Source organism: Elephantulus edwardii, unplaced genomic scaffold (assembly GCF_000299155.1).
Source record: "Elephantulus edwardii isolate Elephantulus edwardi_28Jun2011 unplaced genomic scaffold, EleEdw1.0 scaffold00151, whole genome shotgun sequence".
In the NCBI taxonomy this organism is placed as follows: Eukaryota; Metazoa; Chordata; class Mammalia; order Macroscelidea; family Macroscelididae; genus Elephantulus; species Elephantulus edwardii.
In genome coordinates, this window is record NW_006399901.1 from 6,397,268 (window position 1) to 6,420,257 (window position 22,990).

General features: G+C 47.2%; 1 protein-coding gene across 1 annotated transcript in view; it reads left to right on the forward strand.

Moving 5' to 3' along the window:
• The first annotated feature begins 14,928 nt into the window (after window positions 1–14,928).
• Window positions 14,929–22,990, forward strand: part of FAM222A (family with sequence similarity 222, member A) — a 36,223-nt gene continuing 28,161 nt past the window's right edge. The window contains exon 1 of the mRNA XM_006894835.1: window positions 14,929–15,010. Coding sequence (XP_006894897.1) covers window positions 14,929–15,010 — 82 coding nt within the window. The remainder of the gene's footprint in view (window positions 15,011–22,990) is intronic.

The window sequence follows — 22,990 nt, forward strand, 5'->3', positions numbered from 1 at the left end:
CTGTTGTACATAGGGTCGCTATGAGTCGCAGGCGACTCGACGGCACATAACAACAATAACATCCCACTACCGTGGTAGGAGAAGCATAGGCAGTCTCTTCCCATGCGATTAACTGCCTCTGAAAACCTGCTGGAGAGTCACTTATGGGTCAGTTCTGAATCGACAGCACACAACAACAACATCCCACTCCTGGGAATATACCCTAAAGAAATCCAAGCCGCAACGCGATCATGTGTGCACACCCATGTTCCTTGCTGTGTTATTTACAGTAGCGAAGAGGTGGAAGCAGCTCAGCTGCCCATCAACAAACAAATGGGTAGAAAAACTGTGGTACATCCACAACATGGAATATTACGGAGCATTGAAAAAAATGAACTAATAAAACACTACAGAAGGTGAATCAGGAGGACGTTATGCTGAGTGAAATATCTCAGTCACAAAAGGACAAACACTGTTATAAGATAGCACAGACATGGAAGGTGGGGGGAGAATAGGAAAAGAGTGGATAGATAATGAAAACTGCATTGGAACAGATGAGGGGAAGGACTGTCTGAAAGGAATATGTGATTAGGCAACAATCTGAAACAAGTAGTACACTGGGGAGGGCGGGGGAGGAAAATGTGCAACAGTGAATGAATGAAAACCCAACCTTTCTGTCAACTTTTGTTAAAATCACAAATAAGAAAGATGTGCGTCTTCTCAGATCCATGTGGCATTGGTGTGTTCTTCTGGGTGGGCCTAAGCTGTGACAGGCTAGGGAAGGACATTCCTGGCAAATGGGACTGCAGTGTGTGGCAGGCAGGGATGTGGAACCTGGCCTGGCCTCGCTCACCTGCCCCGTGCCATGTAACATTGATAGTGTGTGGTGTCTTCTGACCAGGCAGGTGAACCTGGCCTGGCCTCGCTCACCTGCCCTGTGCCATGTAACATTGATAGTGTGTGGTATCTTCTGACCAGGCAGGTGAACCTGGCCTGGCCTCGCTCACCTGCCCCTGTTGTGTGACGTTGATGGTGTGTAGGGTCTTCTGACCAGGCCAGCAAGCCATCTGGCTGTCGTCCTGCCGCATGTGTATGTTCCCTGTGAGCCACACGAGTGCTCCTCCGCTGGTGCCTTGTGGTGCCCTTGGAGCACTTTGGGTCACCTCTCGGGTGCCCAAAGCCATGTTCCCATCAGCCCAACTCCCCCCCGCCATGGGGAAAGCTGCGCTAAAGTCCCCATGCTCCTTGGGAAGCTGGCATTTATGCCTGCCCAAAGGAAAAGCTGGCCTTGAGGGGAGCGTGCTTGTGCCTCTCTCAGGCACTTAGAATGAGGTAAGAGAAAACAGCCTGATCCAGTGTCTACACTGGTGCTGCTTGAAGTCACTCTCTGGTGGGTCTGATCACGTAGTCATGGATGGGCCTCCCTCGCAGAGGATGTATCATCCTTCTCTCCTTCTCTGATGGGCGGATGTCAGGACTTACAGGATTGTAAAACTGTGCGGCCCGTGCATTTTCAGGTCTCTTTTAGAGGAGGCTGAAGGTGTCCTGGGAATACTTCTCCATCAGAAATCCAAAAAGAAGAGGAGTGTGTATATGGAGAAAAAAAAATTTAGAAAGATGTGTGTCATTAGATCCTCTCTCCAGACCTATTCAATCTGTATGGTGAACAAATTATTTGAGAAGCTGGACTCTATGCAGAAGAATGTAGCATCAGAATAGGAGGAAGACTCATCAACAACCTACATTATGCAGAAGATACAACCCTGCTTGCTGATAGTGAAGAGGCATTAAAACAGCAGATCAAAGACTACAGCCTTCAATACATCTCATTCTGGCCACTAGGCTGATAAACAACATCATGAGAAGTAAAGATTGAAATTGTCATGATTTTATTTTCCTTGGATCCACCCTTGGTACTAGCAGTAAGGAGATGAAGAGACTTATTACATTGGCAAAATCTGTACTCAGGGACCACTCCAAAGTACTGAGAAGCAATTATGTCAGTTTGAGGACTAAGGTGCTCATGCTTCAGGCTTTTCAGTCACTTGCTGTGCACTGATTCAGTTTCAATTCATACTGCACATCTGGTTCAGAGAAGAGTTTCATGGGCTCTCCAGAAGCTCCCTGGGGAGAATTGGACTTCAACCTTTCCATATTATCTTGGAGAAAGTGCAAGCAGAGGACACCTTACTAGCGTGGAAGATGAACCTTTGCCTCACATGCTTAGGACACGTTAGGAGGGCCATTCATTGGAAAGGTAGAGAGGCAGTGAAAGAGGAAGACCCTCAATCAGATGCACTGACACGATGACTGCTACAATGGGCTCAGGTATGAGGATGGCACAGGATAGGACAGGGTTCAGACCTGTTCACAGGGTCGTCTGAGTGGTGGTCTGCCTGGTGGCACCTAACAACAACCGTAAACAGCCAAGTATGTGAATTATTTGCATCACCCATAGATCCCCTCCAAAGTGTAAAATACATACCAAATTTTAAAGGCTTAAAAAACCCATAAAATACCCCATTAAGATTTTTTAAATGTTGGTGATACATTGAAATCATGATATGTTGGGCATATGAAATAAATGAAATATATTACTGAGCTCTCGTAACTTCAGTGGCCTCGTGAGAAGAAGCTGCTCTGCAATCCTGAAGGCACACTTCAGGTCTGCCAGCTACTTCACTGGAGAAGGCTGGGCAGTCTCCTCCCGTACAATTGACTGCCTCTGAAAACCTGCTGGAGGGTCCGTTATAGTTCGATTCTGACTTGATGGTAAACAGCAACAGCTGTGACACCATGTGTAAACTTAGTAGGCTGTTAACTGAGAGTTCGGTGGTTCAAATCTACCAACCGCCCTGCAGGAGAAAGACGGACTGTCTCCTTCTATAAAGAGTTAAAGCCTCAGAAACTTGATGGAGAATCACCATGCGTCAGAATTAACTTGAAAGCAGTTGTTACGTGTACCAGCGAGTTGGAACCTGCCCATAGCTGACCCTCTGGCAGGTTTTCAGAGGCAGTAAATCACACGGGAGGAGATTGCCTGTCTTTATCCTGAGAAGCAGCTTGTGGTTTTAAACCATATACTTTAGTGTTTTGACAGCACAAACCCTTGATTGTGTGGCTTCAAGATCAGAGGAAGACTCGTTAAGAACCTGTGTTACACAGATGCTTGCTAAAAGTGGGGAGAACTTGAAACACTTGCTGCAGATCAAGGAATACAGCCTTCATTATAGATAACGTCAGAAAACTAAGATCCTTACCACTGGGCCAATAGGCAACATCATGACAGATAAAGGATGGGTGTTGTTAATGATTTAATCTTACTTGAATCCACAATCAACACCTTTCATATTAGCAGCCAGGAGATCAGGAGGCATAGCTGTGTGTCTGAGAAGTAGACAATGAATAAACATTTCAGAAGAATTGATTTGATGCCTTTGAGTGTGATATTGAAGAAGAGTACTGAATATCCCATGGACTGACGAAAGAGTGGACAGATGTGTCTTGGAAAAAGTGCAGCCAGAATGCTCCTTGGAGGCAAAGCTTCATCTCTCATACTTTGGACATGTTGTTAGGAGAGTTTATTCTTAGAAAAGGTTATCATGCTTGAAAAGGTAGAGGGTCAGTGGAAGAGAGGAAGACCCTCAACAAGGTGGATTGACATGGTGACTGCAGTAATGGGCTCAAGTGTGTCAGAAATGATGATGAAGATAGCACAGGGTCAGGTCTGTTCATAGGGTCATTATGAGTCATACTCGACTCAATGGCACCTAACAACAACAAACCACAGAGCTCTCGGCCTTGAAGGCAGTTGTTGGTGGTTGGACTTCATTTCACCTGTTAGAAAAGTTGAAATTCCTGAAGGGATTTGTTCACTTTGCATTGGACATTGGCGTAGAGTTCTGGAATGACAGCTGGAGTTTCTGAGAACCAGTAGGAGGAGCAGGAGGTAGACCAGTGGGGCCGGAAGGATGAGTCTGGAGAGGGACAGGGTGGTGGGTGGGGAGGGCACACCACTCCTTAGGATTGGATTCCAGTCTTATTGATATTGGATCTCGCGTGGAAAAGCACTGCCTCGCCTTGAAGGGGAAGAGAACAGTGTGGAAGCTAGTAGATAATGGGAGAAGAACTGTGTCTGAGAAGAGGGACCACAGCATCTGCTGGTGGCTTTTCTAGGCTCAGAAAGCCCCTGCTTCCTGCTGCTCTGGTACTTCCAATTTTCCCAAGCCTTGCCCACCCTTAACTAACCCCCCTACTCTCTTCCATTCGCAGGGATTTTGAGCAGTTGCACTGCCCAGAGACAAGTTTATAGTGAGCCAAAGGGTCAGGGTAGAAACCCTTTCTGAAAAGTTCTTTTCCTCCCGAAAAAGGGTGAGGCATGTTCATAGTTGTTGTTATGTGCCATCAAGTCACTTGCGACTCATAGCGACCCTGTGTACAACAGCCCTAAACCCTACTCTATCCTGTTCCAATCTTATTGTCTCTGACACACCTACCTCCATTACCCCAGTCAATCAATCCATCTCGTCGAGGGTCTTCCTCTCTTGCACTGTCCCTCCACCCTCCCAAGCAAAAAAAACATCCCTCTCCAAGGACTGGTCACACCTTGCAACATGTCCAAAGGATGTCAGACGAAGCTTCAGAATCCTTACCTCCAAGAAGCAGCCTGGTCTCACCCTCTCTAGGATGAACCTGTTTTTTTTTCCTAGCAGTTCATGGTATATTCAATACTCTTTTCCAGCACCACAGCTCAAAGGCATCAATTCTCCCATCATCCCTAGGTCATTGTCCAGCTTTCTGATGCATAGCAAGTAATTGCAAAGACTGGCCTGGATCAAGTGCACCTTAGTCTCCAGACTGACATCGTTGTTCTTCAGTACTTTGGAGAGGTCCCTGACAGCTGGCTTTCCCAATGTAATTTTTCTTTTCATTTCTGGCTGCTGGTACCAAGAGTGTTGATTGTGGAGACAAGCAAACTAAAGCCGTTAACAGTCTCAATCTCTTCACCATCCATCATGATGCTGCCAGTGTTCATAGTAGAATTGGAAATAAAGAGGATCGCAAAGAAGATAGATTCCCCAGAGCTCGGCAGTCACACAGCTGCATGAGGAATGATGGAGCTGGGCTTGGAACATACATAGGAGGGCTGGCTGACTCTTGATTTTTGTTTAAGAAATACAGAACATTTAAAGTTATTTAATTATTAGAGAGTTTACATATAACCCCAGAATTCCTTGCTTTTCTTGAAAGATCAGATGTGGAGCCACTGGGCAAAGAGGAATGTGGGGTGTGGTATTGTCTGGCAGAGTGACGTGGGGTTGGTTGCCGGATGTGGTCAGGCAGGGGGTCACCTGGTCCAGTGTAGGAATGTGGTGCTTCGGGGTAGAGGGATGGTTGTTGTTAAGTGGTATCAAGTAGACTATGATTTAAAATGTCCCTATGGACAAACAATGGGCAAAACCTCCCCTATCCTGTGACATCCTCATCATCTCTGACACACGCAAACCAACAGTTACGGTCACTGTCAGCTCATCTCATTGAGAGTCTTTGTGTCATCTTACTTGACCCCACAGTCCACACCCATGGCACCAGCAGCCAGGATCAGGATGGATGGTGAAGAGATTGAGATTGTTCACAGTTTTAGTTTGCTTGGCTCCACAATCAACACTCTTGGCACCAGCAGCCAGGATCAAGAACCACTCCAAAGTGCTAAAGAGCAAAGATGTTAGCTTGAAGACCTTGATCCAAACCATGGTCAGGTAGAACCTGGCCACTGTGAATTTCCCATCATGGCATCTGGCTTAAGGGAAGAATGCTTAAGGAAAGGGAACTGGAGAGGGTGACACTAGGGTGTCTGTGACTGGGGACTTTGCATCCTAGCTGGAGCCTCCCAGAGGCTCATTTGCTTGAAGCTCACTCCCAAGGTACAACACACAAGAGGATAGAGAGGGCCAGTCCAGTGTGTTGCCAGTGGCTGTGCGGGCCTTTTCCTCCATCACAGGAGGGGATGGCCTTATGAGCCCTCATCTAAACCACCTTCTCTAAGCCTTGGCCAGTCTAGAACCAGCACTTGTCCACAGCAAGTGGATCTCCCTGCCTTGTGGGTGGAGGGTCCTTGGAGGTAGGCCCTTCTCTTTACCCTTGCCACCCATCTCCTAATGCCCTCATCTGGCCTTGCAAATATGGGGTGCTCTCATTTGCTCATCAGGGAGCTTGTTCTCCAGCATCATGGACCGTCTTAGGGTCCCCACCAATTTCTTGTCTCCATGCCTTGATCCATGATTAGGACACCTCCCCTGCCCTCACTTGCCAATTTTCTTCTTCACCTGTTGATAGTAACTGAATGCAGTAACAGTGTCTCCTTCTCAAGGAGCTACTGCTATGGCCTTGGAACTTCATTCGTACTGACCCATGGTAGGCGTTTGCCCACAGTGCAGAGTTAAGGGATGTTGTTGTTATTGTTATGTACTGTTGAGTTGGGCACATGAACCAGAAGGGACCAATCCTTGGAGAAAGACATCATGCTCAGAAGGACAGCTCAGGAGAGGAAGACCCCAAATGAGATGGATTGATACAGTGACTGGGAGAATGGGGGCTGGTGTGTCGGAATGAGTGAGACTGGCTCGGGATAGGGCAGGCTTCAGAGCTGTTGTAGGTGATGCGATGGCACGTAACAACAACATAGTTGACCCTCCAGCAGGTTTGCAGAAGTAGTTGAATCCCACCCACCTTTCTCCCATGGAGCAACTGGTAGAGTCGAACATTGTGTCTTTGGGTTGGCAGCTCCATACCACTAAGCCACCAGAGCTGCCTAAAGTTAGGGTAGAGCTAGGTCTTTTCCCCCAAAGCCTAGGGCACAATACCATCCACGCCCTCCAGGCTAGGAGTGTTTTGATATTCCCAGGCCACCTACGTGTGGCCTCACTGTGGGTACCACTTTTCTCCTAATTGCCCCTCTCGTCCCACCCTCTACAGTGACGTCTGCCAGAGTCTGTTCAGGAACTGTGCACAGTGAGGGCTTAATTTACGCCTGTCGCCTGGTTCCAGGGTCTGGAGTGGTGCTAGGGCAGGTAGTGGGGAAGGTCATCTTGCCCTTGCCAGCTGTCTTCACCAGCTCTCAGGCTCTTCCCCAGGACCTGTGCACGGGGAGCTGGCCATGGTGCTGAGGGATGCTTGTGACAGCTGCCTCACTCCATGCTAGCAAGACCCTTCTCGGGCCTCTTAACTATGCTGGGCCCCCTTAACTTTTCTAGTGCTGATGTAATAAAATCCTACAAGTGAGTAGCTTTAACAAATAAACATTTATTTTCTCACAGTTTAGATGGCTAGAAGTCTGACTTCAGAATTCCAGCTCTAGGGATGAAAGGGCCTTCTTTCTTTGTCAGTTCTGGAGAAAGGTCCTTGTCCCTTTAACTTCTGCTTCCTGGTTCCTTGGGAAATCTCTGTGTGTCTTGACATCTATCTTACCCCATCTCTGCTTGCTAGTTTAATCTCTTTCCATATCTAGAAATAGACTGACTTAAGATACACAGTACACTAATCCTGTGCCATTAACATAACAAAGACAGCCCATTCCCAAATGGGATTGTAACCATGGGCATAGAGGTTAGAATTTACAGCACATTTTTGAGGGAGGGTGGGGGACTCTGACGCTCAGTCCCTCCTCTCCCTCACCCTTCTTTGCAGAGGTGTTTTTCGGGGTGGGGGCGGGGATTACAGTGCACACAGGCAGCAGTAAACCTGTGAGGTAGTCACTCATTCGATTACTAGTCAGAATGATGTCTGTCAAATAGACAAATACTCTATCAGACACTTGCGTGTCTCAGAAGCTCCTCAGAGTCTGGGACTTCAATTGGAGGGCATGTAGAGTCTCAGGGTGCAGAGGGCTGCAGCAGGGGATTGGAATGGGCATACATCTGGCGGTCCGAGGATCCAGATAGATCCACCATGGTACTCCAGCTGCTGTCCTGTCATGTAGCTGTTGGTTTGCTTTTTGTTTTGGTCTTTCATCTCCAGGCTCACACCAAGGAATGTTGGGGTCAGGCCAGGTTTGCATCCCTATCCTTGGGCAGAGCACCCCATGTCTGCTTTGGCCAAATTTGCATTGTAAAAAAAAAAGTCTAGCTTTGGGTAGGGAGATGGGGCATGAATACAGTAAGACAGGCAGGAGCTGAGGCTGAAGAGGCCAGTGCCCTGCCTCCACTACCCTTAAAAAAAAAGAGAGAGAGTGAGTGAAAATCCCCTTCCGGTGTTGGCAGTGGGAAATAATCACTTTTCACAGGCCCCTCATCCACACCCATGCAGTGTGACTTGAAGATTCCTGGGCTTGAGAGATCAGGAGCAGGTTAAAGAAAATTACCCTTGCCTCCTCCATGCTAATGTAATCTCTAACCAGATCTGCCTAGCCCAGCTCAAATTGCTTTTTAGATTAACATTTAATTATTAACAGGGTCCTCTGGAAGGCCTCGGGCTTGGAGCAGGCTTGGGGGAGGGAGCTCAGGCAGGCAGAGGTGGAGGTGGGCTTCTTTGGCTCCGGCTCTCTTGCATGGTGGGGGTGGGGAGAGATGGGGGTGGGAAAGGGACAGGGTAGGGCCTAGATGAGGTCAAGGTCAGTAAAAGAAAAAGACTGAGAGAGGGCAGAGAATGAGGGCTGCAAAGTAGCAGAGCTGGGAGGCAGGTGGAGGTAGAGACAGGTAGTGTCGCCTCTTGAGATTAGAACCCTAAGAGGGGTTCACAGGGGATCCCCTTCTGTCCTGCCCCTCCTGCTATAAGATGACCTGAACCATGGTGGTATAATGCTCACTATGTCAGGTTGCTAACCAAGAGGTTGACAGTTCAAATCCACCAATCCTGTTGGTGAAGGAGGAGCAGCCTCCTTCTGTAATGATTTGCAGCCCAGGAAACGTAATGGAGGGTCACTTGACAGCAGAGGATGGTTTTCTTTTAGTGCAAGTTCTCTGAGACTTCTTGCTAGATCAGCTTGTGCTGCCGGACTCTGGCACTGTGGCCCCTTGGCCCACCCACTGCCTTGAGACTCAAACTCCTCCATTTGGAGCTGGGGATCCCAGGGAACGCTGCTGGAGCCCCAGTGTGTACCTGGCTTGCTAAGGTGTGTGATACCCTGACCATCTCTGTAGTGTGTATTTCTGATAGTTTATGGGTCAGCCAGACTCTCTGAGCTGCAGCTATTTCTTTTGTAACACAAAAACTGGACTTGAACTTGCTCTTAAGGCTGCTGGAAGGTTCAGAGTTGCCCTGGGTCTCTGGAGTGCTGACACAGAAGCAGCCTGCTTGAGGCCACACAGCCAGGTCTGAACCCAGACTCCAAAGCCATTGCTCACTTGCATCTCACCATTTCACACTTCCCCTTGCATTTCAGGGTAGGCTCTGTGTCCAGGGCAGGGTGAAGGAGAAACAAGGTTTCACCAAGAGGGGTTGAGGGGAGAACTGCGGGACCACCACTACAAGCCTTTAAGGTCCCGAACAGCAAGTATCTCCCTCACCCTGTTAGGGAACTGAGCCCTCAACACACACCCACCCACAACCGTCCACTCAGCACTTTATGTGAACCGCAAGATTCTTCCAGCTTCCTGTCTCATCTCCCCACTCAAGATCTTAACTCCTCCCAAGACAGAAACTATGTCTGGATTCTTCTTCAAAGAGAGGGCTATGTCTAGCATGATGCCCTGGACTGTGCTTAGAAATAGCATTAGACCATCCTCTTTGTGTTCAAGTCTCCTGGAGGTTTTAGCTTGTATAACCTAGCATGCTTGAGTCCATCACAATTTAGTTAGAAAAGCTGAGCCTTGAGCCTCAAAATCATACAGTCCAAGTTTCTGGCCCTGACTCTGAACTCAGCCCCCATGAACGCTGGGAAGCACCCTCTCTGCCCTTCCCCTTTCAAGCTGCAGCAAGATTTTGGCTTTGGGCAGATCCGCAGAGGCCAGAGAAGGAGGTGCCAGGGCTTGAGGGAGACAGCGGAGTCTGGAATTAGCACATCCTGTGGCCTTCACAGGGTCACCCTGCCTGGCCCTGCTGTGCCTGCCCGTTCTGCCTGCACCAAGACCAGCCAGCCTGGCCAGGGACAGACTGCTGACCTGGTGGATACAGGAGAGGAAAGTTTCACCCACCTGCTTTCTCTTCTGCCACTTGGAGGAAACGGTAGAAGCTGGAGGGAGAGACAGAAAACCCATTTTCATCTCAGACTGGATCTGGGAATAGGGTTCGTGTCAGAGAATCCTAGTTGGTACTCCCAGGGCCAGAGTGGCCCTAGAAAGTGTTTGCCGCCTGAATGAGTGAGTGAATGAGGGAGGGAGGGAGTGGGCAGATGACAGCCACCTCCAAACAGTTCTTTTAGCAAAACAGAGCCTCCATTTTCTTCCATCTCTATCATTCTGCCTAACTCGGGCTTTTTCCTCATGAATGGGATGGATAAATGACCCCCTGGGACCTACCCTAGTTTTCTCCCTCTGTGTGCCCCGACTCTTTTCATGGTAAAGTTAAAGCAAAGATCAAGAGCTGAGGGCTCACGGCCTCCCATGGTGGAAGCAGGAGTGGAGACTGTGAGATAAAGGAGCAAGGATGCATGCATGCTTCAGCTAGAATCTCAGTTCTAGCCTGGCTTTGCCACCTCGAAGCCATGTGGCCTTGGGCAGGGTGGGATCACCCAAACATCCTGGGTGTTTGGGACATCCCCCAATCCCATCTCCAGCCTGCTTGACTCCTCTGGGCCTCAGTAACTATACGTGGTGACTTTAACTCCTTCCTTCCATCACTGGTAAGGACTGACTTAAGTAGAGGTTGACAGTTTTGAACCCACCCAGCAGAGCTGCAGAAGAAAGGACCAGTGATCAGCTTTCTTAAAGATGACAGCCAAGAAAAACCTTAAGGAGTAGGCTGCCTCCGTTAGACAAAGAGTCAGAGTATGTTCAGTGGCAGCTGGCTTGGTTTGGCTTTTTCTGTGACTGTCTTCATCTGTGAAAGGTATCTGGAAGAAGAAGCCTGCTTCTCCTCAGCCAAGCTTCTAAGAGCATGCAATGAGGAATGATGTACAAGGGAACATTCACCAAGTACTGGCTGCTAGTAATAATATTATTTGTGTGGTAACTAATTGAGTTGATTCTGAGTCCTACCCATCAGCCTCATAAAGGAGTAGATCTGCCCCCCCTCCCCCATAGGAAAGTAATTGTTGCATCAGTGTGCTTGTTAATTCTGACATCTCCCTACCACTGGCCTGGGGAGTTCCTGATGCCTCCTTGCAGCCACCAGGTGAGGAGGAAATGACAAATAGCAGCCCAGGTCCAAGGCTCCAATTCCCTGCTCTTTTAGGAAAAATAAAGACAGCCTGTAGCCAGCCTTCTCCTCTTCATTGTTCTGCCCAGACTAGCAGCAGAGACTCAGTTTCTTCTCCAACTGGGAAGTTCCTTCCTTTCCCCGCCTCCCCTTTATGTTCCCTTTATCTAAATCCTCAGCTATGAAAGGGCATATCGACAGCTGGGGGAGTTATCTGGTTGAGGGGACCTTTTCCTCGGGGTGTCTCCGAGATAAGACGTCCTTATCGGCCCCCATGTCAGGGACTGTGCCAAAGCAGTCTGTCATTGAGGCTTGTGACATTCTCCTCTTCCCCCCCCCCCCGCCTGCCAATCCCCCCCCCTTCTTTTTATTATTAAAGCCACAAAAGACCTTGGGCTTATGAGCAGTCTGATTTGCAGATAAGGTTTCAAAATGAGGCCTGCTCTTGGGATGGTTCCTGGCTGGAGGAGTAAGAAGCTGGGGGCAGGGATTGAGGGGCTTGGAGGGTGGCCTTCTGCAAAAGATCATGGGTGTTTGAGGTACCCTCAATCCCATCTTCAGCTTGCTGTGTGACCTTGTGCAGGTTGCTTGCCCTCTCTGGGCCTTGATAAGTTATATGGCAATAACTGATTGATTGATTGATTGATTGATTCATTCATTCATTCAGTACCTATTGACTAGATAATCACTCTTTGCCAGACACTGGGGAGTGAGACCGAGACAGACAGACAAAACTAGCCATTACAGTTGGGTGTGATTAAGGCTTTGATGGTAGTCTCAGGCATCTCTAACCTGACGGGTCAGACAAGGCTTCCTGGAGGAAGGGATCACCGAGTCAGCATCTGAAAGCATCGAGATGTGAGTTAACAGATGGGATCAGAGTAGCAGTGCCATGAACAGAGGGCTTTCAGCATACCAGCTAAGGTCATGAGGAAGCGTGAGGGAAGGAACAGGGTACTGGCCAGAGAAGGCTGGACTCTGTTTCAGGTTTAGAGAAGTTGTCAGGCCAAGGAGAGGGAACTGACTCTGTCTTATTTTAGGCAGCGAGGAAAGGAAGGTGGCTATTCAGTTGTCCTTGCACACTCAGTTGGCCCCACCTGGACCATCTATTGTCCTGAGCACGTGGTGCCTAGAGAGAGTGGGCAGTGAGTGTGTGCTTCAGTATCCTCCCCCGCCCCGTGTATATCTCTCATTGCTATTGAATCAGAACTAACTTTTAGCTGACCCACCATTGAGGTTCCAAGGCTGTAAATTGCAGGGGAGGAGTTTGTCCATCTTGCTGGTGGATTTGAATCACCTGAGAAACACACACCACCTTTGGGTTAACATTGCAACTTCCTGTATGTGAGGCTGCGTGTCTCCAGTTCAATCTGGCTTGCTGACTGCTGGACCTCGGGGTCTGCAACGGGCTGTCCAGGCAGCTGCCCTGGAAAAGCTGGGTGAAGACTCCATTCAGATGTCTCCTCTTCTGAGAAGTCAACTGTGGCCTGAATTGAGTCAGATGACTCAACTTCCAGAACAGGCTGGGTTTCCACTGTCGGAGCACTGTAACAAGACGCCTGCCCAGAGGCAGGTGTTAGGGTCTAGGGAGGGCTCATGATGAACACCCTTCCTACCCCCACCTGTGACGCTGCAGCCTCCAGTGGGCCCTTCTCATCTGCAAAGCATGCTGGGAGCAATGAGGTTCTAGGGAGGGGCTGGGAGACCCCGCACAGTTGGTGTGACTCGGCATGATTAGGGTGCTGGAGAAGTACTAGTGTGCAAGCCCTCATGTGTCCAGTGGGGTGGCCTTCATGTGTGGGGGAGGACAGTGGCCAGGACAGTGGAGATGAATGATTTTGCTGGTGTGGGCACCTGCCCGTCTGCGGGAACATCTCCGTCCACAGAAGTGACTTGGAGGCAGGTGTGGACACCAAGCACGGTGGGCAGTGTGACCAGGGACGGGGTGGCAGCTGGCTGATCAAGGCTTGCCCCTTGGGTCTCACCATTCCAAGTCGCCACACCACATCCGCAGTCAAGGGCTTTCATGCCGGCAATAAGCCCCACTTCACTCCTTTTTTTTAAAAAGCTGTATAATTTCTGCCTGATTGTAATGGCATATTTTTAAATTACCAGAAATCAAAGCCGGGAAGTGGATACTGCAGCTTTTATTGCGCTGCTGCCACGTTAAGGCTGGTGATTGGGGGGGAGGGGGGCACAAGCCCCCCTCCCCCTCCATCCCTTCCCGCTTTCTCTCTCTCGTTTTGAGACAGTAATAGGAGAAAATTGGTTTTGAAACTGAATAAAAGTCCTTTTCAGAGGAAATCATTTCTTTCAGGGTACCTTTGCTGGAAGTAAAATAGAACATAATGAAAGGTGGTTACGTGATTGTCTTTCATTTACGGTGAGGCCAGGACAGGCGGAGGCTGCCACCGTCTCGAGGAAATACAAGATTGGAATAATTGCGCCCGTAACAAGGAGCTTGTTGTGAAATTAGTATCTTAAGAAAGTAGTGAAAAAAGGCTTTTCCTCATGAATACTTCATTATCAGAAGAAAGCAGCAGAATTTGGGGCTCCAGACACCTGTTTAGTATTAAATAACTTCCCTTTCTTCCTCTTCAACATCCCCCTCCCCCTTCTTTCATCTATTTTTTAAAGCCAGTGAGAGGACTGTGTTGACCTAGCTTTGCAGCTTGGGCCTCAGATGGGGGATGGAAGGAGATCCTTGGCATGGGGCCAGGTAGGTACTAGGGTACAGCTCAGGCCTCAGATGGAATAGGGTGGGTGGGGGTCTTTAGCTTGGGGATGGATAAACATTGGAGTGCCCTTAGCAGAACTCACACTTGGGCCCACCTTCTCTTTACCCCAGAGAAAGGAAGGAGCTAGTAGGGAGACTGGGTTAGCTAAACTGAAGATCCTGCCCGCTCAAACTCTGCCACTGGGACTACAGGCTTTCTAGAGTGTTTCTCAGCCATTTTTGCATCTGAACCTTATCCATTGGGGGTGGCCTGTCCTCCTCATTTCGATGGCAAGCTATATCAGGTCACCCCCAAGGCAGCTTTGGTGGCAGGTGGGAGTGGAAGTCAGTCTCAACAGGAGACAGGCTGGAGTGTCCCTTGTCCCCCCAGGGAACCCTTCCTGGACACCCAAGAAGGCTGGGTTGTCCTCGCCCCTGACCTTGCCTTCCTCCGCATCATCCCCTGAGGCCCCCATCAGACAGACATCAAATAAGACAAGGTCTTTGACTTTGATGAGTTCAAGGCCAATCGAGGAAACAGATCTGCTTACAATGGTTCTAAAAGAACTAGGTGTCAGCCACCCGGTGTTGGATAGAGAGACCCAGCTGGCCAGTACAGGGAACCATCAGGGAGGCCCCAGGAGAGAGAGATGTGCACACTCAGTGGGGCTCAGTGTCTTCATGGGGAAAGACCGCCAGTCTCTGGACTCTTCCTTCCTGTGAGGCCTCAAATCTCATCTGTCATATGGGAGAGAAAGTGCATCTGCTTTGAACGCCTCCCACGTTCTTCATGCGAGGGCTTGGGGACTACTGCCAGCAGTGGTGGGTGACCAGGGAGGCTGGGATGGAGCAGGCCCTGTGTGACAAGCCTCTTCCTCTCCTTTTCTCCTCACAGGGCTCCTGCAGTAGAGCGCAACACACCGTGGACCCTGAGCTCAGCCATGTTGGCCTGTCTGCAGAGGACCCAGAATCCGCCGGGCCAGCACTTGGCTTGCCCAAGCAAGAGCCTGGAGCTGCGCAAATGTAAGTGCACCCACCTCCCTTCCTCTGTTCCCTCTGTGTCCACAGGGACCTTTCTCCTCTTCCCAGAACCCTATCATCCCTCCCACCTCAGGGCCTCAAAGCTACCTGGGCCAAGGGTATGTGTCCTCCCAGCCTCTCTGTCCGTCAGCACCCTGTCTGGAACACCCTACATCTTTCTGGACTCTGCTGAAGCCAGGCTTTGCCCAGCACTGCTGCCCTCTGCAGTCGCCACAACGGCACCCCCCCATCTTAGTCTGCTGCCCACTGGGCCTTCTGGTTTCAGGGTGGCTGGGGAATCTTTCCTGGCCATCGCCAGCACCTGGCTCTCTGCATCCTCGCTGTGTGCTTTGTCTGCCGCCCTCACTGTCATGTTCTCGTGGCTACAAAGGACAACATGGAAAGTAGTCCCAGTTCAGGCCCAAGATACTGTGTGATCTTGGGCAGGTCCTCCCCCTCTCTGAGCTCTTTGCTTTCATATGTCTAATTAGGGAGCTGGACTCAGTGACCTTCAAAACTCTGAACTTCTCGATCACCTGGTACAGGGATCCTAAATCCTCTACTCTGATTGTTTGTTTGAACACCCATTTGTTTCTTTTTAAATAAAAGTGCTCAGAAACATTTTAAAAAAGGGAGATGTGCTTGAAACTCCGGATTTCTAGTCTCTTTAAAAATCCGAGCATCTGGTTCTACAATCCTGTGTTCCGGTACTCCGGCTCTTTGTGAAAACTGAACTGTTGCCCCTTTGCAGGGCCTATCCATCTCCAGTTCACCTCAGTTCCCACCCTTAGCTATGCCTCTCACCTAGCCAAGAATCAGTTGCCGTTTATCACTGGGCTTACAAGGATGGCTGTTCTTTTTACAGTATTTACTTATCTTTACAAAGATGAATAACAAAGCGTATAGAGACAAAAACCTTCCTCCCCACCCTCTTATCCAACTTCTCAGAAGCAGCCAATGCTACCAGCTTCCTGAGCATCCTTGGGGGAGATGTTTTATGCATGTCCAACGAGTGGGGGTATGTGAACATGTTATTTTACACATTCTCACACCTTGCCTTTCTCTTTCACAATCTATGCCGTATGTCAGAGTCCAGAGAGCATCCTCATTCTTTTTTACAGTCACATAGATTTCCATGGTGAAAAAGAGCTGTAATTTACATGATAAGTTTCCTGTTGACACTGTTACCAACCTGGTACTATTGTTACAAACAACATGGCAGTAAAAATCGTGGATGTGTCAGGAAGATGTGAGTAAATCTGTGAGGTAAATTTTTACACCTGGAAATACTGGGCCAGGCATCTCTGCATGTGTGACTTTGATAGGTGTGTTCTGAATGAGGACATGTGTAGATGACATATATGACACCCCCATTGCAAGTGTGACCAGACTGGTGTCTCCACACCCCCACTGTCACAGCATGATATCATTCAAAAACAACGAGAAGAGTACATTGAAAGGGAACTACTAGAGGTTCAACCTGACTTAGAAGAAACCATTGCAGCAGGTGTGTTATTGTGGTTGTCAGAGAATAACAGAAGAATTCTGTTTGTGTTTTACTGACTATGCGAAGACATTTGACTGTGTGGATCAAAAGAATAAACATTATGTCTTGGGAAAAATGCAGGCAGAGTGCTTCCTAGAGGCAACGTTGGTGCTAAGTCATCTTTCATACTTTGAACATATTGATAGCCGAGGCTATTCCTTGGAAAAAGACATCATGCTTGAAAAGATGGTTAGTGGAGGAGAGAAAGGCCCCCAACGAGCTGGATTGTCACACTGACATCAACAATGAGCTCTACTGTGTCGGGAAGTGTGAGGATGGCGCAGGATAAAGCATGTTCATATCTTTTTGTTTAAAGGGTCGCTATGAGTCATGCTTGACTCTACAGCACCTAACAACAATAACAACATTGAGACGAATCATTGTATTAGTAGATTTCCCAATGAATAATCTTTCTAGGACTTATATATTTTGTTCTTGTTGTTAGGTGACGTCAAATTGCCTGGGACTCCTAGCGATCCTATGTACAACAGCCCTAAACCCTGCTATATCCTGTACCAATCTTATTGTCTGACACACCCACCCCCATTACCCCAGTCACTGAATCAATCTATCTCATCGAGGGTCTTTCTCTCCTGCGCTGTCCCTCCACTCTCCCAAGCGTGACGTCCCTCTCCACGGACTGGTCCCTCCTTGTAACATGTCCAAAGTATGTCAGACGAAGCTTCAGAATCCTTGCCTCCAAGGAGCAGCCTGGTCTCACCCTCTCTAGGACGAACCTGTTTGTTCTCCTAGCACTCCATAGTATATTCAATACTCTTTTCTAGCACCACACCTCAAAAGCATCAATTCTCTTTCATCCCTAGTCATTGTCCAGTTTTCTGATATATAGCAAGTAATTGCAACGACCATGCCCTGTATCAGGTACACCTTAGTCTCCAGACTGACATTGTTGCTCTTCAGTACTTTGGAGATGGCCCTGACAGCAGACTTTCCTAGCACAATTCATCTTTTCATTTCCTGGCTGCTGGTACCAAGATTGTTGATTGTGGAGCCAAGAAAACTGTACAGATATCTTTATATGGCATACAATTCATATCTATTTATCTATATGGCATACAGTTCAATCTGTAACAAACAATGTAGTGCTGGATTGAATCACTATTTTATATAGGATTTTGCTCAATTTCCTAAATGTGATTGGTCTTTAGTTCCTTGTGGGGTACAGTCTTTGTTGAGTGTTGCTATCAGTTTTCTCACAATGAGAATGGAAGCTTCTTTCTTTTCTCAGTTTTAGTTGTTGTTGCTGTTGGGTGCCACAGAATCCCTGTGGACAGCTGGTCGCATTGCACCATTCTCGGCCGTGCTCAAGCCCATTGTTGCAATCACTGTATCAGTCCATCTTGTTGGGGGTTTGTGGACTCTATAGTCTTCCCAAGGACTGGTACTTTGTGACACTATACCTAACAGATAACATATGGAGATGAAGTTTCACCATCCTTGCCGCTAAGGAACACAATCGTTGGGTTTCTTCCAGGGCAGGTTTGTCAGTCCATGGTATATTCATTCATTCACCTTGGTTGTTGTTATGTGCGGTCAAGTTGCCTGTGACCAATAGCGATCTTATGTACAGCAGCTCTGAAGCCTGCGCTGTCCTGAGCCAGTCTCTCTGACTCTCAGCACACCTACCCCCATTGCCCAGTTACTGTATCAATCCATCTCACCTGGGATCTTTCTCTCCTGCACTGTCCCTCCACCCTTCTGAGCATGATGTCCTCCTCTGAGGACCAGTCCCTCCTGGCCATGTGCCCAAGGTTTGTGAGACAGAGCTTCAAAATCGTAGCCTTCAAGGAGAAACTTGTTTTCACCTTCTTCAAGACAGACCTGTTTGTTTTCTTAGCTACAAGGTATGTTCAAGACTCTTCTCCAGCACCATAATTCAAAGGCATCATTTTTTTTTTCTCTCATCCTTAGTCATTGTCTAGCTCTCTGATGCATAGCAAATAATTGTGAAGATAATGGCCTGGATCACACACACCTTAGTCTCTAGACTGATTTCGTTGCTTTTCAGTACTCTGGAAAGGTCCCTGACAGCAGATTTTCCCAATGCAATTCATCTTCTGATTTCCTGACTGCTGGTCCATGACTGACATACATACATACATACAATAAAACAAACAAATAGAAAAGAACTTAAAAAAAATCTGTCTTGAAAAAAAAAAGCATCACAATTCAAAGACATCAATTCTTGTCTTGTTCACCGTCCATATGCATATATATGTATACACACACACACATACACACATATGGCTCTCACTCACTCTAATTGCCATTGAATCAAAACTAATTCTATTGACCCTCTGGCAGGTTTCCAGGGCTGTAATCCCACAGGAGGAGATTAGATAATCTTTCTCCCAGTGAGCCCCTGGGGGTTCAGACTGCCAGGAAGGTACAACACAGCTCCCTGCGTGTGGACTCCTGCACCAAACTGCCCTTAATTCCTTTGCTCTCATTACCATTCAGTCAGAACCAACTCATAGCTGACACTCTAGTGGCTTTTCAGAGATTTTAAATGACATGGGAGGAGACTTCCCATCTTTCTCCCCAAGAGCAGCTGCTGAATTTGAACCATGTGTCTTTGAATTGACAGCATGACTCTCTACCAGAGCTCCCTAATAAATAAACACAAAGAAAAGACAATTTAAAGCCGTGAATTCCTTTTGAACTGTTAGCAGTTTTAACTAGGGTGTTTATTTTAAATATACTTTATCTGTGTTAATTCTTTAATAAGGGTATTTTCATTTTCATTATTATCTTCTCGATGTTTTATATTTTCATTCTGAGTCCCCATCCATCCAGGTAGTAGATACTTTTGTGTTTTGTTACTTCTTCCTCTCCTCAGAGAATGCCACCTGAAATCTGCTTTCTCAATATTTATTGAGATTTTTTTTTTTGTTGGGATGTAATCTATGATAATTTCTCTGAATTTTGTGGACTTTTTTTTTTTAATGGAGGCTTAAAAAGAACATGTGGTTCTGTTTTCAAAGTTCAGAGTTTGGTATGTGCCAATGTCACGCCATCTATCTCGTTAATTACGTTGTGTTAAGTCTTCTGTGTCCTTACCTCCCTGTCATGGGTAGAGGAATGAATTAGATGTCTGCTGCTAATGTGTTCCCGTCTGTTCCTCCTTGTAGTGCTTGTAACTTTTGCCTTATGGTTTACTTTACCATTTAATGCAAGTTGTTAGTTGATATTAAGCGTGGTTGAGTTGGCTAATGCTCAGAGCAACTGCATGTAGCAGATCTAAACCTTGCCCTGTCTTCAGCCACCCTCACAGTCTCTGCCATGTTTGAGCCAATTGTTCCAGTCACTGTGTCACTCCACCTCATTGAAGGTCTTCCTCTCTCTGCTCACTCTTCAAGTATTAACAGGGTATTGATAACAAAGATATTAATGAACAGGCATTAATAACTTAAATCTTCATAGTGAACTGAGCCTTTTTTCTTTTCCCTTATTTGATGCATTTTGGCCTGGCTGACCTTTATCTGCTGAGATAGATAGGATACCTCTGCTTTCATTCATGTTTTCCTCAAACCTTTGCCAGTCTCTTAATTTCAGCCATTTAGCATCACGTTGTTCAGATGTGCCTCATTCTGTGTGGCGTCCTGCTAAGCTTTGTGTTCCAATCTAAATGGCTCTTTTTTTCTTTTTCTTCATGGATTAGCCGACGTTAGCCCATTTATGCAGTTGATACAGCAGATGTCTGGTCTTTGTCCACTCATTTTGTATTTTGAGCTCATTGCCTTTAAAAGACTCTTGTTTCTTTCTAACCGATAGGGATGTTGAAGCTCTGCTGGTGTTTAAGACTCAAATCTTCACTTTATTCTAGTATCTATTGCTTTGGTTTTTAGTTGTTGTTTTTAATTTGATGTTGTTGTTCTTAGGTGCTGTCGAGTCGAGTAAAACTCATAAGCGACCCAATGAACAAAAGATCTTAACCCTGTTCTATCCTGCACCATCCTCACGCTTCCTGACACACAAGAGCCCATTGCAGCATTCATTGTATCAATCCACCTACTTGAGGGTCTTCCTCTTCTTTGCCGACCCTTTACCCTTCCCAGAATCATGTCCCTCTCCAAGGAATAGCCCCTCCCAGCAACATGCCCAAAGTATGTGAGGGGAAGCCTCATCAATTCCTGCCTGCAAAGAGCACGCTGGCTGCACCCTCTCCAAGACACATCTGCTCGTTCTCTTTGCCATCCATGGGATGTTCAGTGCTCTTCTCCAACATCACAGTTCAATGGGTCAATTCTCTTTCTGTGATCCTTGTTCATTGTTCAGCTCTCAGATGCATAGCAAGTAATCAGAAGGACCATGGCCTGAATCGGACACACCTTATTCCTCGAAGTGACATCATTACTCCTCAATAATTTGGAGAGATTCTTAAGTGCAGATTTTCCCAGGGCAATGCATTTCCTTATCTCCTGGCTGCTGGGACCCAAGTGTTAATTGTGAATCTAAGCAAGATGAAGTGGTATGAAATTAGCAAATTCACTTTTTCTTTCTGCACCATATAGTTTATTGGTGTTGACCAGTGGCAGATGCGACCATTGGGATCCGTGAGGTTTCCCTGTTGGAAGTCCATCTCTAGGAGTGTCTCCCTGGTCTGTCTTAGCCTGGAAGGTGCACTGAAACCTGTTCAGCACAAGCCTCCATTGGCTTGGATGATGGTTGCCCATTAAGTTCATTGACTAGGAATCAAATCTGGGTCTCCCACATAAAAGGTGAGAATTCTACTGAGCCACTAAACCAGGATTCTTTACTGTCCCATTACTGTATTCTCAGGGCTTGTGACACTGACATTTTATTGCATCGCTATTTACTTCTTTGCTTCTATAGCAAGATGAAAATGATCAATGCTTAAGTCAGACCTTAGGCCAGGTTTCCCTGTCACTCCAGGTTTCCCCTCTGGCATATTGCTCAAGGTCTTGTGAAACAGTATCCCTGGAGTCCCTGCCCATTTGGAACAGTCTGTCAACTTTGAACTTGGGTGAGTTAAAATATAAAGTCCCGGGTGAGGACTTTGTAGTCTTTGTGTTCCTCACTTCTCATGTGTGAATGTTGTCAGGGAGAAGTTGAAGCTGAAGTGAGTCTGACTTTCTTTACCTTTCTGTGGCTTTGACCTTTCCCTGTTTTTCCCATCTAGTTATTTTACTGGGATGTGTCTTGGGATTGACCATTCAGAGTATTCCCCACACCTGCCACACACACACATCCGCCGGAACACAATATTACACCCTTTCAACGTGTAGATTCAGTTGCTGCTTTGAGGATCTGGTTCAGCCTGCACTCAGTGTCTCTTACCTGTCTTCCCTGTATGCCTTTTTTAATCAGTCCTTTCTAGTTTCCGACTCCCTTTTTATTTTACCACCCTTCTAACTTCTACCGGTGTTTTCAGCACCTTCTTCTTTTCCTTGTACTCATCCCATTTTCTGGGAAAATCTACAGTTAGGACTAAGGTGCATCTGATTCAGACCATGGTCTTTCCAATTACTTGCTGTGCATCTGAGAGCTGGACAATGAATAAATATGACAGAAGAAGAATTGATGCCTTTGAGCAGTGGTGTTGGAGAGGAGCAGTGAACATCCCATGGTCAGTCAGGAGAACAAATAGATATGTCTTGGAGAGGATGCAGCAAGAGTGCTCTTTGGAGACAAGAATGCTGTGGCTTCACCCCACATACTTTGGGCATGTTGCTAAGAGGAGTTATTCCTTGGAGAAGGACATGATGTTGAGAAGGGTGAATGGTCAGCCAGGTAGGTTGATAGGTGGCTGCTGAAATGGGCTCTTGTGTGTTAGGAAGGGTGAGGATGGCGCTGGATAGAGTAGGGTTCAGATCTTTTGTTCACAGGGTTGCTATAAGTAGTTCTCGATTCGAAAACACCTAGTAACAACAACATTCTATTTTCCAGACTTTTGCAGTAAGTGATTTTCTCTTACCCTTGTATATTTGCTTCCTTATTTTTTGCTCTATGCAGGGTGTTTTCTTCATTTTTTGTAATAGTTGTCCCATATGATACTTGTCCTTGACAAGTATTGACGTAGTTCACTCATCATAATGTTCTCCAGGTTCATTCATGCCCTAAGATGATTTGCAGATTTCATTGTTAATCTTCCAAACATTCCATAATATTTAATTGTATGTTTGTAGCATAGTTTGCTTATTCATTCATCCACTGATGCCACTTTTATTGTTTCCACTCTGTTGTTGCCAATAGTCCGCAGTAAACATGTTGTTGTTATGTGCCGTCGAGTTGCCTGCTACCCATAAACGACCCTATATACAGTAATGGCTCTGAACCTTGCCCTGCCTCTAACACACCTTACCCTGTTGCCATAGTCAGTGTGTCAATCCATCTCATCCAGGGTCTTCCTCTTCAGCTCTTACCCTTCTAAGCGTGATGTCCTTCTCAAGAAC